The 16,445-nt window shown below is 37.1% G+C and overlaps 1 protein-coding gene across 2 annotated transcripts in view; it reads left to right on the forward strand.

The window, feature by feature from the left end:
- The window catches only part of LOC139978843 (uncharacterized), a 50,237-nt gene that overhangs the window by 20,206 nt on the left and 13,586 nt on the right, over positions 1-16,445 (forward strand). Inside the window, exons 6-19 of one of the 2 annotated variants that reach the window (XM_071989374.1) lie at positions 867-952; positions 1,627-1,692; positions 2,175-2,240; positions 2,736-2,798; positions 3,837-4,031; positions 7,142-7,228; positions 8,588-8,747; positions 9,787-9,875; positions 10,235-10,423; positions 11,508-11,594; positions 13,131-13,290; positions 13,565-13,684; positions 14,459-14,568; positions 15,012-15,104. In XM_071989374.1, the coding sequence (XP_071845475.1) occupies positions 867-952; positions 1,627-1,692; positions 2,175-2,240; positions 2,736-2,798; positions 3,837-4,031; positions 7,142-7,228; positions 8,588-8,747; positions 9,787-9,875; positions 10,235-10,423; positions 11,508-11,594; positions 13,131-13,290; positions 13,565-13,684; positions 14,459-14,568; positions 15,012-15,104 (1,571 nt within the window). The remainder of the gene's footprint in view (positions 1-866; positions 953-1,626; positions 1,693-2,174; positions 2,241-2,735; positions 2,799-3,836; positions 4,032-7,141; positions 7,229-8,587; positions 8,748-9,786; positions 9,876-10,234; positions 10,424-11,507; positions 11,595-13,130; positions 13,291-13,564; positions 13,685-14,458; positions 14,569-15,011; positions 15,105-16,445) is intronic. The other variant, XM_071989381.1, reaches the window with a different exon arrangement.

Below are 16,445 nucleotides of genomic sequence, written 5' to 3' on the forward strand. Positions count from 1 at the left end.
CAAGCATGGGAGTTTGTGGTCCTCTTTGAAATGCTCCCAGTCATCTGGTGTTTGCACAAATTCTGCCCAAACTTTTTCTTTAACCAATCCCACACAGACATAAGTCTAAGAGCTTAAACTTACAATATCTTCATCAAATGTAGTTATTCTGTTGAATGATTGTCTAGAACTTTTGGTTTGAGGAAGATTTTAAGGTATTGCTGACACTGTTTAAAATGATGATCCACGCTGATTTTTCTTTTATTAATGGATGAAAGAGGATCAAAAAGTATCCTGGTGAAATTTGCATGCAATTTATACATGTAGCAAGTTTGAGCTAATCTTTTTCATAATCAGTGGACTTGAAGCAAACAGGTGTGATGTCATGGTAACACGCTTTGTTAACCATGGGTTGGGAAAGTCCTTCAAACTTAAACTAACAGAGTGTGATCATTTACAAAGTTAGCAATTCAACTAATGCCTGCAGTGTATTTGTATTGAAATGAATCCCATTAATTAAGTACAAAAGTGAGTGTAATTAATTTTCAAGTAAAACAAAACTTGTCAGTATGCTTCTTAGACATCACATCTGTTTGCCTCAAGCTTGGGGGGGAGGGGGTGGTGCTGTGGGGTGCAAGGCAGGAATCCAGATTGTATAAAGAACAAATTTATTTGCTAAGGCTTCATCCACAGCTGGGAAAGTGGGTGACAGTTTTTTTTAAACTGCAAAAGGATTATTAGTATGTAGTAAGAAGGTTAAGAAAAGCATAGATCTGGATTGAATGTCTTCACATATCAATCTTTATTTTATCCGAAATCCACATGATTTTCTTGCTGAGTTTCATGTCAATATCTCAAACATAATGCTTTTCTTATCATTTTAACAGATACCCTCTCACAACATGTACGTTCAAACAGGTATTATGAGGATGAAAGGACAGATTTCACTCAAGTGCCGACGGTTGCGACTGAGGTATCCAAATTAAAGCACATATCTTACATCTTCACTCTTTTCTTTTTCTCTTTTTGTCAGTTTTGTTTGCCCTTCTTTTTTGATCAAGCTGTTGCTCTGAGATGATGACATCTTTTTTTTCAGTTAGTTAATGAACTATATATTTAGATATTAAAGATTTTAAAATCATGATTCTTTGTAAAAATAAAGCTTATTTGGATTACATCATTCCATGAACTCCCGGTCCAAAGTTATGTAACATTTAGCCACTAGGTAGACTAGGTACACCTATTCAGTATGATTCAAGATTTCATTTACCTCATCACAAGAATGCTATATCAGGCGTGATGATAATTTTGTAAATTATTGTGAGTCGATATGTTTTTCCTAGTATGAAGTTATGTGTATTTGAGGAAGATTAAAAATATTTGGTTCCAGAAAAGGTGTAAATCTTGTTATTTTGTTTGATGTACAATAAAGGAGAAAAGCTAGTTGCCCTAGTAAAAAATTTGGCTGTTTTGGGATTTTTTACTTTGATTTTTAAAATTTTTGTAAGGAGTTTCTTCTTAGCATAATAATTTTACATGAATATGTCAAAGCAGATGGCATGATGCCATCAGAGTTTTCTGATTTGTAAATTTGTACTTGTCGATGTCATTATTTACTAATTAATTTAATTTATTAATTTTGTTCAGCCTCCAGTAAACACTCTCCAATCCTCCACCCTTAGCAACACTGGATCTGTCACAGGTGCAACACAGGTAAAAGCTCAATGCAGAAGAAAAGTGCCTCTCAATTTGTAGGACCTCAATCAAATTATTATGGTAGACTGTGTGCCTTATTCAGATAGAAACCTCAGTATTGTCAGTCTGCATTATGACGGCTGTACAAGAGCTTTTAGGATCAAGCCCTAGGGGATCTTTCATGAGAATCTTATCCATAACCCATTAGACCTCCCCCCCTCCCCCACCCATTAGCATTGATTCTCAGAATGTTTGAAGGATAGCTTGTACTGTAGACTTGAGGTAAATTCATCTATCTTGTGTGTTGCCAAGCTTTGCAAAACTGCAGATCAATTTTTGTATTTGGTAAAGAGAGCTAACCTTATTTCAATGTATTTAAATAATTGTAAATGTCTACGTCAAAGCAGATGGCATGATGCCATCAGAGTTTTCTGTTTGTAAATTTTTACTTGTCGATGTCATTATTTACTAATTAATTAAATGTATTAATTTTGTTTCAGCCTCCAGTAAACACTCTCCAATCCTCCACAGCTAGCAACACTGGATCTGTCACAGGTGCAACACAGGTAAAAGCTCAATGCAGAAGAAAAGTACCTCTCAATGTGTAGGACCTCAATCAAATTATTATGGTAGACTGTGTGCCTTGTTCAGATAGAAACCTCAGTATTGTCAGTCTGCATTATGACGGCTGTACAAGAGCTTTTAGGATCAAGCCCTAGGGGATCTTTCATGAGAATCTGATGCACAACCCATAAGACCCCCCACCCCCACCCCCATTAGCATTGATTCTCAGAATGTTTGAAGGATAGCTTTTACTGTGGACTTGAGGTAACTCCATCTATCTTGTGTTGCCAAGCTTTGCAAAACTGCAGATCATTGTTTTCTCTTAGAAATTGAAAGCAAGCTAGCAGCCTAGTTCACACTTTTCAAAGAACCCAAAATGATGAACTGTAAGCTAACATCAACACTCATACCCACGTTGGCACAATCGTATAGGAGAAGGCCCTTGATGTACAAGATGAATTGTAAAATTTTGCTTCAATTGTGATTTAATTTCTCAGCCAACATCAGTAGAAATGGAGGAGCCATCTCCAACAGGAAGCACCCCATTGCATCAGGATGAGGTAAATCAGCTTTGGTGAAATGTTTTTCTAATTATGTTGAAAAACAAATCAAGTTAAATGATGAAGAAATTTAAAGTTAATTTGATTCAGTCTGCACATGTATGCTGAAAGTATTAAGAATTATGAAATGATGTTTGTTGTTTTGTATGTAATGTTTTTTTTTCTGAGATGTCTATATCTTAGGTGAAGCTATGGTAAGAGTGGTAAGAACTTCTGTGATGTGGCCTTAAGGGTCCTGTTTTCTAAACCCCACCAAGAATAAAGATTCTCTTGGCCTATTCAAAGTTGCTGATTTGCATTGTTGTTGAGCATGCAGAAAGAATCTTCTATGTTTTTTGGTATTCCTGGTTTATGCATTGGGGGTTTGGTTCTTTTTACTGAATGGTCATGAAAGAACTTTGTTCACCCATAATAGCAGCTGATTTGTGAGATGATGAATGACAAGTGGTGTCTACAATTCCCTCAGTATTTGAGAGTTGCCCTCGTTATATTTGAGAAAGGAGTGAGATGCTGGGGAACATTGTCATCTGTCGGATAGGGACATCGAGTGATATTCCTTGGAGATGGAACGGGTGTATCATAATACCCCCCCCCCCCCCCACCTACCTGCTTCGTAAATCTCTCAGGTGTTAATTGATGAGCTGAATTATATATCAAACATGCAGGTTTTCTAAATGTCACAGAATCGAGTCTACCAAACAGATCAATATAATAACACTGATATATGATATCTATAGATATGCTATGTTAAAGATGAGAGGATTAATTTGGGGTGGAGAGGGGGGGGGGGTTGCTTAGAGGTAGTTGTAATGGGCCACTGGAGGCAGCTGAAGGGTAGACTGTGGTCCTTATGTATCAAGGTCATAGCGAATACAACAGTATCACAGTCAAGTCTATATCTACTTCTATTAGCTATATGTGTCTTGAGGAGCGGTGGATTTTTGTGAAATGTTACTAACACCTAGAGGACTTTGCTTCCCTCAGAACCACTGACATCATATAAGGAAATGGGAGAATATATTTTTTGCCTTTTTTCAGAGCCTCTTCTCTCAGTCAGTGTGTGATCAGAGCAGATTTTGCACATCTCGTCCAGCTGGTTGTGACCCCCAAGCAGATAATTGTCAAGCCTTCGCTTCCTGGGTACTGTCCTCCGATGACACACGGGTAGAATTTGCGCTGTATGCGAAGAGCTCATCTTACGTTGCTATTGGTTTCTCACCGACACCCAGTATGGTAAGTAGATCCCATATGTTGCTTTAATAGAACGTTTTAGTGGCCGACCAGAATGTGGAGGTATTGATCGAGCTAGAGACACAAGTCTTTATTAGTCACAAGTCTTTATTAGATGAGGGAGATATTCTGAGATAAAAAATCTCGGCACACTCTTCTTCAAAATCATGTTTACGTTTGACTAAAACTGATGTTGACCAGCTCTTCTGGAATCCAGTAGATTTTGTATGTTTGCATAGCTGTAAATGGCATGATGCGAAAAAAAGGAATTGCAAATTGTCATTCCTTTTTACCTTCTGTGGATAAATTATTTAAAATTAAAAAGGAAAATCAAGATTTTCTCAGCTTAAATGGTACATGGATTATAAGTTACTTAAACTTCTACAATTGCCAGATTCTCTGAAGAAAATAGCTGTGATAGACATTCTCTGCACCCATTGGATGTAAAACCTGTACAGATTTAGATATAAGCAACAACACTAGAAGATGTGAGAAAAGAACAACATAAAGTCTATTTTCTAATCATATTTCTGCTGTTGATGCTTTGCCTGGGGGGGGGGGGAAGAAGGAATCTATGCGATGGTGATGGGGTGTGTGTGTGTGTGCATGTATGTGACACTTCTTGTAAACACCGTAACTCAAATAGTTCATGGTGGATTAACTTCATACTTGGTATCCGGATCCGTCTAGTTGGGTACAAGAAGCCTACTGTTTTCTGTGAAGTTCAATGATCATTTGTGGTAACCACAATATTTAACTCAAAAAGTAACTCTTTGTTGAACTTTATACATGGAATGCAGATCCAGCTTGGTGGGTACAAGGTGGGTACAAATTGGTGGAGGTCAAAGTTCATTTGCAGTCAACATTTGAGTCAAAGTCTGAAAATCTTGTAAACATGATAACTCCAGAATTACATCTTTCTTGAATTTCATACATAGTATGTAGATCCAGCTTGGTGAATGCAACAACCCTATTAAAATTGGTAGAGGTCAACAGGTGTCAAAGTCTGAAATCTTTTTAAACATAAATAACTCTAAAATTAAAGCTGCAATTAATATGTGAATTCTACAATGCTATGATTTTCTTTTAGTAAACATATTTTGGTCAAATTCAGTGCAGTTTAGTTTTGTGAAGGGGCTCCATAGGTCTTCAACATGACATTCAGTCATCCAGGATATGAAACCTGCTTCAAAGAGTTGATATTGATGGTCTTTGCTTTTAAACACACACAAGCAGACCCTTACCAGCTTTCATCCTCTTCGAGGGGTCAACACTTTGTATGTATGTTAGATCCTCCTACCAGCAGGAGCTCGCGAAGAAGCCTCATTGGCTTATCAAAGCCGCAAGCTGACAGAAGTCAGTCTCTTAGATTCATATTTGACGTCCATGATGATGAATTGTCAATTGTCAACAACTCTGTAACTGGACGACATACATTAATCTTGGAGTGACTCGAACTCGGGACCTTATGATTGAAAGGCACCGGCGTTAACCACTGAGCTAACACTCCTAGCTGAGCTAACACTTATCTCAAATGGTGTGAAAAAAATTGGCTTAAAAGGTCAACAGGTTACCTCAAATGTTCTCAAAATTGGCCTTCATCTCTGTGATTTATACTGTGACTTTGGCTTTGGCAGCAGTGACAGAGCTAGGGGTATTGGTCAAGGGGGGCGAGAATGGTCTGTGGGGGCGCTTTCGACACTATCTAAGCGGAGCGCCACCACAGGTTGGCAAGGAGCGTACAAAAATCTTTTGAGTAAAGATACTTCCTAGATCGCCGGAAATCACCCTTTCCTGGCCTTGTTAATTTGCAGATAAACAAAGAATAAATAGGTGTCATTGCAAACAAAATGTGACAAATGTAAATAGGTAGATGAGAGCGCAATGAAAAAGTCAATAATCGCGAATAAGTAAAAGGTGGTAAAAAGCTGAAAAGGGCGCCAGCAGTCCATTTGAGTCCGTCAGGGGGGCATTTGCCCCCCCCCCCCCCCGCCCCCACCCCCGCTGACTATATGGACGCTCCGCCACTGTTTGGCAGATGGTTGTGAAAATATATCAGAGTGTATAAACAATGTCATGTACTTCCCATTCATTAGTAATAACAATTGTTAAAGGAATGGTTGGTGGCAGAGCTGATTTGCTAGCTCAGCATTGGCAAAAGAAAATGTCCTTTTATTAATACATCTATGTGTATATATTTCACAAAGGAAGACAGTTCTTTAAGGATATTGGAACATTTTGGAATAAAAAATGCTATACTGTAAAATCCTTACCAGTGAATTAAATGGTAGATGCCCACAAAGAGAGTGCTATACATAAGAGCTGGAAATCTCTGATCAATTCTGGTTCTCACTTAATCCTTGGACAAATTTAAACTTGCTTGTTCTACATTAATTAGATAGTTTTGTGGAATTTTGAGCAATGGTTTATACCATAGTACTTGGGTTTAATAGTGTTTGGGTCAGGGTTACCATGCAACCAGATTTCCCCAGACATGTCCACTTTTTTTCTATTTTCTGTGAGCGTCTCGGTGTATTTGCAAAATGTTAAAATATACATCAAATTTTTAGGTATTTCCTGCAGTTTTGTGATAAATACAGTGGAATGACTGCCTGGATTGCAATTTGGTCATCTAGCTAGGTCCAATTTTGAGCACACAAAGGCCAATTGTAGATTGCTGTGATACTAACAGAATAACCTATATAGTATCAATTTTAAAATACCGTTGTCAATTTACATTAGCTTTGAGTTGAAGGTAGGACGCAAACATCAAATATGCAACATTAGTACAAATTAAAATTTTATTCATGGAAGATGTTTTGTACTAGAGGTAGAATGTTTATTAAATCAACAGAGGGCAACTGACAGGGAAGTTGAAACAATTCGCTAAATAGCAAAGAAATTTGTTGGCTAAAAGGGGATCATTTGAACCATACAGTAACTTCTGGATAACAATGAATATTTAGGAAATAAAGTTAGAATGTGGACAAATGAGATTTGGGTAATTAATAATTGATTGGACTCTAACCATGCAATTGGACTAAATATTTTTGCTATCTATGTGATATTACTCTATAAAAAAAATTAAAATAATATTTCTTCATTATATTTAGGATAACACTGACGTCTATGCATGTACATTTAATGGAGACGTGGTTCGTTCCAGGAATATGGGTTACAGTAATTCTGATAGAACATTGGTAAGTACTTGACTTCGTGTACAACCTTTAAGAAAATTTTGTTAAGGTAATTAATGCATAAAGTAGGAATGAAAGTCAGCATGGGTAGTGCATGTGATGAAAGTTTGTACACTTTCAATAGTAATTAAGAAGCTTTTATAATAACTAGGAAGGTCATGGTGGAATTTCATAAAAAAGAATCTAGCAAGTTTGTGATGCTTCATTCTGAGTACCTACATACAAAATGAGGTTATGAAGGGTTAATTATGCAAATTTGTCTTTGTCTGCTGCCTTTGTCGTGCAACATAATGTTTTATTGTTGGTATTGATTCTCTTGTTATCCTATTAAAACCTACCATAAAAATGACCAGTAATGATGAGAATAGGAACAACATCATTTCTAAAGTTCCAAAATCCCCGAAACTGAACTGCAGTCACTGGTGCTTCACAATCAAAATGTGCCATTAAATAGCGGTTAAAAAGACTTAAGTAACATAAGGAGCAGTTTTAACAATCGTGAACAGTTCCAGAGATGGGTGCATGGCTGCAGACGCAACTGTGCTGTCCCCAAAGTGAGATCTTTTTGAATGGTTGTGCGATGTTGAACGAATGACTGGAATGCAGATTTACCACCAGGGTCCGATCCTTTTATAATATTACACAGACATTCTGGTGCGATGTTGCGAACATTTTGGTAGGTGCAGTTTATAAACAATGCATTGTGTGATGGGTAGCCAATGGATTGAATTAATCCTATACAAGCTTCAATATTTGGGCATTCCTATGCAGAAGAAATCAAAGACACAGTGTAAGTTAGTGATCACCTATTAAGGAGGCTGCCAAATGCAGGCTTTCCTATACAGGAAATAAAACACAAGGTCTGAAAAAGGGATCACCTATGCAGACTTCTATATGCAGACATTCATATGCAGTGAGTTTTAAATATGGCTCAAAAGAATGAACAATTATTCACACTTAACATCATCAAGTCCATCCGACTGTGTCAGTTTTGTTTGTACTCTTTAAGGTGAAGAGGTAATTATAGAAAGAAATTCCTATCATGTTCTGATAATGTGATGCTGTTTTCTAGGTCTCTAAATACTATAATAGATGTACATTAGCTCATCAGGATACAAACTCAAAATTCCAATTTATTTGGAAGATATTCAGACAAATATGGTTGTGATATGAATGATGGACTCTAGAAATACAATAGTGGTGACGAGTGAGACAAAACTGAGGGGGACAAAAAAGAGAGCAATACTGCGAATTTCACAGAATTTGATAAGAACACTTAAGGCTTGCTTAAAATATTACAGCAGCAGCAGTAGTCAGGTTTTTACAATGCTCTCTCTCCACCCCTCTCTCTCTCTCTGTTAGGTTGGTGTGACTAACTCTTCGGTAACTTTTGCGGATGAAATTGTCAGTTGTCGGTTCTCCAGAGTTCTGTCTCCAAGTGATGGCAATCAGGAATTTTTCGATTTGGCTTCTGATAACTATTACACCATTATGGCCTGGGCTGGTATTCTGGAGGCAAACAGTGAGTTGATTTTATTTATTTATTTAATTATTTATTTATTTATTTATTTATTTATTTATTTATTTATTTATTTATTTATTTATTTATTTATTTATTTATTTATTTATTTATTTATTTATTTATTTATTTATTTATTTATTTATTTATTTATTTATTTATTTATTTATTTATTTATTTATTTATTTATTTATTTATTTATTTATTTGTTGATTTATTTCTTACCGTGTGTGTTTCTGGGGGGAAGGGGTGGGGTGGGGATTTTGTTTTGGTTTGATATATGGTGATATGTGATAATTACAGTTGGTGGCTTAGATTTAAAAAAAAATTTCATCGTGTTCGTCTTAATTATTGGTTAATGTGTTTAACATAAACATGTAAAACATGGTTCAACATTTTATTAAATGAATGTAAAGTATTTGTTACATACTTAGCCTTTGAAATTGCTCATGACTTTGAGTGAGGTAAGAGTTCATGTAAAATCCTGAGTATTCTATTTTTTTTTTTTTGTCAGGATAGGGGGAGGGGGTGGGTGGGCAGGGATAGGAGGGTTGACCTAACATTACCACTATGGTATACCACAAAAATCTTGCGCAATCATGTTTAATACACAGTTGCTAACGGCAGTTTTTCAGACAAGCAGTCATTGAAATGAAGTTCATTTGAATTTGAGGTCAAAGGTTATCTAAGAACAGCTGATATCATTGTCGTAGAATACCACGATGTGTTCAAACCTCATCACCAATATATGGTGCTCTGTTTTGTTTTAATATAGCAAACACGATGTAAACAAGTTTTGATTATAGGATAGGAAGTTTGAAAAACTCCTAGTTCCAAAAGAAAATGGTGAAGTTTACCGTTCAGAAGTTGTGATGAGGGCCCCCCTCTAAAAGTGTATGACTGGTTTACAAACTTCCCCCACGCCCCCCTCCAAATCCATGCAAGAGAACAAACTGTGTGTGTATAAGGGGAAGTAGGTCCACGGTTTCTTCTAAATCGTCTAGTTCATAGTTTGTCTGTTGGTCCGTTTGTCTTCTTATAGGTCTTCGACAACACCCTAGTAACAGCAGATTTGTAGGCGACAGGGTTGATTTTAAACGAACACTCTCTGATGTTTCTACTTCTCAAATGGTAAGGCATTATACCTTTTCTGACATTTTCTTTTGTTTCTCATGGATCAGCCGCTAGAAGTCATTGAAACATGTTATGAAAGTAGCATGATGTCTTTCAAAAGATGGAAGATAAGATATATTGTCTTACATGTGGCAGGGGGAGGGGGGAATGCTGTTTTTATTTTACTGCTAAATGTCCTCTAACACTTATCTTCCTTGATTTCATATATTTCAGGTTTCTGATATTAATTTCTTGAGGATATTTATTGGTTGTCATGTGATTTTGAGGATTTTTAGAAAAAAATTGTTATCATGTCTCTTCAGTTTCACAAGATGTAATGCTTTCATTTCATTTTCTTGTTCTTCTTTTTTTAATAGGTAACAGAAGGAACAGGCTGTGGTAAAACCATGGGTTGTTTCTCCCGTCCACGTGACTGTGATCCAGACACCACGTGTGAAGTGTTTTCTTCATGGGTAGCCAATCAGGACAAATCTGCTATCACAATTGAACTACAGGCTAATACAGACACCTATATTGCCATTGGATTTTCAAAGAGTGCTGGGATGGTGAGATGCATCTAATTCTTCACCAATTGTTTTTTCTTTGGCTTCATATATATATATATATACTTACTTATGTAAGGAGTTTCTTGCTTGTTTCATATAGTGTACTTGTTGTTTGATTTATATGTATTTAAGCAAGCATCTCACCTTCATGCCCTGCTACAATTTACTATTCCTTAGGCACAATTTCAAGAGTAGGGAGGATTAAGGCAGCTGCAGTAATGCTGCAGGCGTTGCTGGTCTGCAGAAATAATCTCTAGTTTATATTGTCGCAGCCCCATTGCAGGGGATGTTGCCACTGCTACAGATTTTTTTTTATTTTTTTTTTATTTTCTTATTTTTGAAGGCATTAAAGACTTTCCCCAAACCGCATGCAGCCGTCTGAAAAAGATAACTTACTGTTGCTTGCAAGTGTTGTTTTGTTCGTGTCACTACATAATGCAGACAGTAATGAAACATGATACCTTAATTGTTATCTTTAGCTGGACCTGAGATGTCCATCGCTGTATAGTTTGTATACTGTGCTGTGGGTTTTGACCGCAGCTGTATCTACTGACTGTACACTAGTGTCTAATTACCGACAATAGCAAGCTGTGTGTATTTTCTGGGATCGATGGTGGTGTCTAACACTTCTGTTACACATCATTCGAAACTAGGTCAAATTACCGGCAGGAGACGTTTCTTTTTGCGCGAGTCTTCACACCCTTTAAGGTTTGCCTAATGCATGTTTAACAAAACAGGTGAAGGTAGATGGCATGATAGTATCATGTCTCCTCCATGATTCCTCGATGCTCTTGGTCATAAATTTCATTTTATTGTTTGTTGTGGTAGATGTCTATGCTCTTTATACTACATGTATTAATGAACTGTCTTGTTTACACGTTTCAGGTACATTACTAACATAATAAATTTACAGCACATTAAATGAAGGTCAAGAAAGCATACATGGGAAAAAGAAATCCAGCAAAAGTGAAATATGATGATTTCATCTCTATGGGAAGAATCAATTGATACAGTATCATATAATGATGTTGTTATTATTCTAGTTACTATTAACATTAATGACTCTACTTGCTTTGTTCTGTAGGATGATAGCGATGTTTACGCTTGCACAGCAAATTCTGAGGTGAGGAGGTCCAGAAATGATGGTCGTAGAAACACGGCGCAACCATTGGTGAGCAAATTCTCAGGGGATCATCATTGAAATATGGTTCTTGTTTAAACATTTTATAGAAAATAAATATTGTTGTAATCCTGTGGAAGCCATACTGGCATTGAAACAGCTAAAATGTGTGTTATATGGATTTAAAATCTTAACGTAAGTTTTTGTTCTTCCAGTTAGAAACTTCATGGACGATTGTCAGTCAATGTAAATTCCTTCTTTAAAAAACTACAATTGCTCAATCACAGCTAGCAAGAAAATAGTTAAGCTTTTTATTGGTGTTAAACACCTTTGTTCATGGTTTGCAAACGATCTGAAATTTGAATAAAACAATAATTCAATGTGGTAATATTGAGATGGTAGACTTCCTGTAATTACCAGACGAAATGAGTAACGAAGCGGATACGCGGCATTGATTAACATATGTTTTAAATGAAATTAACATCAATATTAACATAAACATAAAGACTATCATCTTTGTACCCAAAATATAACCAGGCTAAAATTGCTAGAAATTGCTCAAAAGTAATATTCTGAAAGTTCTGAGCCTCTTAAATGACTTCTATGCATTGAGAAGTCCTCAGCTCTGCAGTTAAATGTCTGATTTTTTGGGGGAAAGTGCATCACATGCTGCAGTAAGATACTTTTAGTTTGAATTTGAAGCAGGACTGACCATTCTTTGAGTTTCTATCAGTTTCCGGGGAGCTATCCTTTATGACCTCATAATTGTGATCCTTCCGGGAATTCGCCTGCATATTTGCAAATCTAAACTTACCCCATGGCCCATGCCAAGGGATTAGCAAACCTGGCCTGTATGAGCATTCATGCCTATATACTCCACACTTTAACACATGCAACCCATCAGTCTAATAGTTAAATAGCAGAGTCCAAGTTTTGATTACATCTTTTGTGCAGAATCAAGCATACTATTGGGAGTGTGCACTGGAGTTACTACTGCTGCTATGTATCTCACAAAGGTACATGGCGACTATGGAATGGGTGTCCACGTGAGAGACTTCCCATCACTTAGGGACCATTGCCAAATCTAATCGCCGTCATGCCGGCGCACTCACAGGGCTATTGTTCACGTCTTCAGCTTAGTTACACATGAGTGATCAGCTCTCAGCTGAGACTCAGATTTAATGAGAGGGGCTGTCTATGACATCATGCGTGTGGACAATGGACTTCCTATAAGTGACCAAGATAAATGACATTTGGTTTTGAAATAAGGATTAAGAGTCACCGCGGGTAACTTGTTCTGGACCGAAGCTACCAGGCAATTGACAATCGATTCAAGTTTATGTGTTTGTATATGACTGTCGGGTCGCCGGATTAGTACACAGTTTTGTATAGTAGGCTATTTTGTAAAGCAGTAGGCTTTGTGTATATGCCTGTATAGTATATAGTATATGTTTGGTAGAGGCTGTCTATTCAAATAATCACATTAAATATTAAATAATTCATAATCTGACTTTTTTTGTTTATCTGTCAACATTGCAAGCAAGGTAATACCATGATGGCAATACTTCTTGTTGTTTTCCTTTTCAGAAAGGAGTATCCGATGAATCGTTTACAGTCAGCGATGGGTCCATCAGATGTACCTTTACTCGAGATGTTTCTTTAGATGACGGGGACGAACTCTTCTTTGACCTTGGACCCCCGAATGAATATACAATCCTCTTAGCCTGGGATGGATCACTTTCAAGTGGTAAAATATGCCTTTGTCATCGCTCACATCGGATTACGCATTCAGTCTTAGACAATTTGGGTCGTAGGCACCATAAAACCTGATTATAGGCAAAGAACGGAGTAGGGCTGGGTGAGGGGTTTCAGACAGGTGGTGCTGAGATTGCTGAAACAGATCTGTCTGTTAACTTGAAAAATGTAGCCAATTTATTTGGTGCTCATGTATTCTGTACTACTGTAATTTTTTACATTGCAAACTAAAGCAGCTGTTTCTTTGACACTTCTTGATTCCGCAGAAGGTGACATTGGCATTCATAAAGAGAGAATATTCAGGCCAGAGCCCATAGATGTGACAGAAACATCAGCGAATGTGGGTGCAAAAGCAGATAACACGGACATCCTCCGTAGAGTTCACGGTAACTAATCACGACGAAATTATACCAAAGTGTACCACTAAAACACCAGAGTTTATGTAACACTGGAAGTTACAAATTTATGTATCAAGCCAATATTTTTATGACCATTTCAAAAAATTCATTTGATCATTTCCATTGTTAAGTCTTCTCATTTACATTTGCATCTACACATACTCCCAACTGCTTCATTTGAAAACCCTGCACCCGTCTGAATTACATGATATGAAAGTCGGCTGTAATTATGCAAGGTAATTGTGGCCTTTGACTTAGACAACCTTACCCCTCTACATCCCCCCTCCCCCCCCCAACCTGCCACACCCCCAAAGAAATAGGGTTCATATGGACCTATATACCATCCCTGTGGTCTCCTATCTCAATTGTTAACCCAAGAGATCAATGTTCCTGAGTATAAACATATAATTTCCAGATCAGTTTTCCTTACATGAAATTCGGTTATCTTAAAATACTGATGGAAACAACTTCTATCAATCCTGAATTAACAGTGAAGGTATTGGAATAAAAAAAATATATATCATGGAAGATATGTTTTATCAACCCATACATGTCATTGAGTTTGTCCTGCTAGTAACTAACTTTGTGTGTGTTTTTTGGATATTTTGTTTCCTATAGGTTCTCTGATGGTGTTAGCTTGGTTGTGCTTGGCCAGTCTGGGGATCATTACTGCCAGATATTTTAAAGCTCTACAAGTCATTCAGTTTGTCCTGCTAGTAACTTAACTTTGTGTGTGTTTTCTTCATATTTTGTTTCCTATAGGTTCTCTGATGGTGTTAGCTTGGTTGTGCTTGGTCAGTCTGGGGATCACTACTGCCAGATTCTTTAAAGCTCTTCCTGCCAAACTCTGTGGAAAGCCAACTTGGTTTGCTGTGAGTTTCTTATTTATAATTTAGTTTTCTCTATTTTCGTTGTTGATTTTGTTGTGATACAGGCGGGATTCAAGTTTTTTATTTCAAATTTTCGGTCAATCCCTGCCAGTTTTTCGTACATGATTCGGTAAGAGCTCATGTTACAAACAAAATACTATATGTTAAATTAAACCCAGACAAATGATAATGGAACAAGCAAATTGATGGAGAAGTAATACAGAGAGGGACACATTTGCCATATTCTTTGTATGACAGGACACACACAAATTTTGGCTATGAACCTTCAAATTTTGTTCCCATGATAATGCAAGACAAGATAAAATGGTTGGAGGATAAGTGCTCATCACGTATATAAAAATGGTTAAATTGACAAAAGTCATAGAGTAACGATCCATGCAGCTGAGGGTTTTCGTACATCCACACTTTATTACTTTGTCCAACAGATTCACAGAAGTTGCATGACCCTTGCTCTTGTAGTTTGTGAAATAGCATTCATCATCATCATCATCGCAGTCGGAGGCTTTAGTACCATCAGTGTAAGTAGATTCAGAGACATTTGTATCCCATAATACAGCCTGTCATCAGTTTTAAAGGCATTGAAGACTCGCCCCAAACAGCGTGCTGCCATCTTTAAAGAGATAACTCCCCGTTGCTTGCAAGTGAAGTTTTTCTCTTGTCACTACAAAATGCAGACAGTAATGAACCGTGATACCTTGTTGTCTCTAGCTGGACCTGAGATGTCCATCGCTGTATCGTTTGTACACTGTGATGTGGGTATTGACCGCAGCTGTATGTACTGACTGTACACTAGTGTCTAATTACAGACGGTAGCAAGCTGTGTGTGTATTTTCTGGGATCGATGGTGGTATCTAACACTTCTGTTACACCTCATTCGAAACTAGATTACCGGCATTAGACGTTCCTTTTGCGCGAGTCTTCACACCCTTTTTGTGTGTAAATGTAGCAAACTAAACTTGTTGGCAGTAGCAGTGAGTGATGTGGGGGGAGGGGGAAGGGGGAGGATGGGTTGGAGATTGGCAGGAAGTGGTTAAGTTTGACAGATTAAGCTAGACGGTCAATTTTAGGAACATCTCAAAGAGGAATGATGTATCGAAAAGTGGCTTTCAGACGATTGAAATTTATAACATGGGTGACCACTACTTGACCATCTAGCATATTTGGAAGAAATAGTAGGATAAAAGAGATAAAAAAATATATATATATATATATCAAAATGACCGAATAGTCTTGGGAAGTTGATGGATGGTGTGTATTAATTGATTGTTGCTGTTGTGACCTTTGAGGGATTTGTAACAACCAAAAAGTACTCAGTTTGATATGTTATCTTGGATTCTTGGATCATAAATTGTCCAATGTCAGATCGTACATATCACCAACATTTAGATCTAACGATCATTGGATAAAACAAGGCCCTGGAATTTTGTTGAAGCCACATGTAGAAAACATTGCCTCCGCTTTCATTCCAGTAGTATAAAATAATAACTTCAAGTAATTAACGTACTGTAAAGCATATTTACATAAATGCCAAGACACAGTTTGGGCAAAGTAAAGTGAGACCCACAAGGGGTCGTCAAACCTCTGTTAATCTAGCCTCCGATACTACGGAACCTTACGGTTATTAGAAAAAACAAGACATGTGAATGCATTTCTGGGATGTTTCGACATAACAGATGGAAAATCAGCATGTAAAAAACTTTCTCCTTGTTTATTTTCTGTTGTTATGATGGGTATAGTTAAATCATTAAGTGTTGTGACCAGCGGATGGATTTGGGCACCACCCACTCTGTCATAAGAACTATGAAAGTTCAAAACTTATCAACATTATTTCAAACATTGTCTTTATTATGCTTAAATAT

Source organism: Apostichopus japonicus, chromosome 2, assembly GCF_037975245.1.
Source record: "Apostichopus japonicus isolate 1M-3 chromosome 2, ASM3797524v1, whole genome shotgun sequence".
Classification (NCBI taxonomy): domain Eukaryota; kingdom Metazoa; phylum Echinodermata; class Holothuroidea; order Aspidochirotida; family Stichopodidae; genus Apostichopus; species Apostichopus japonicus.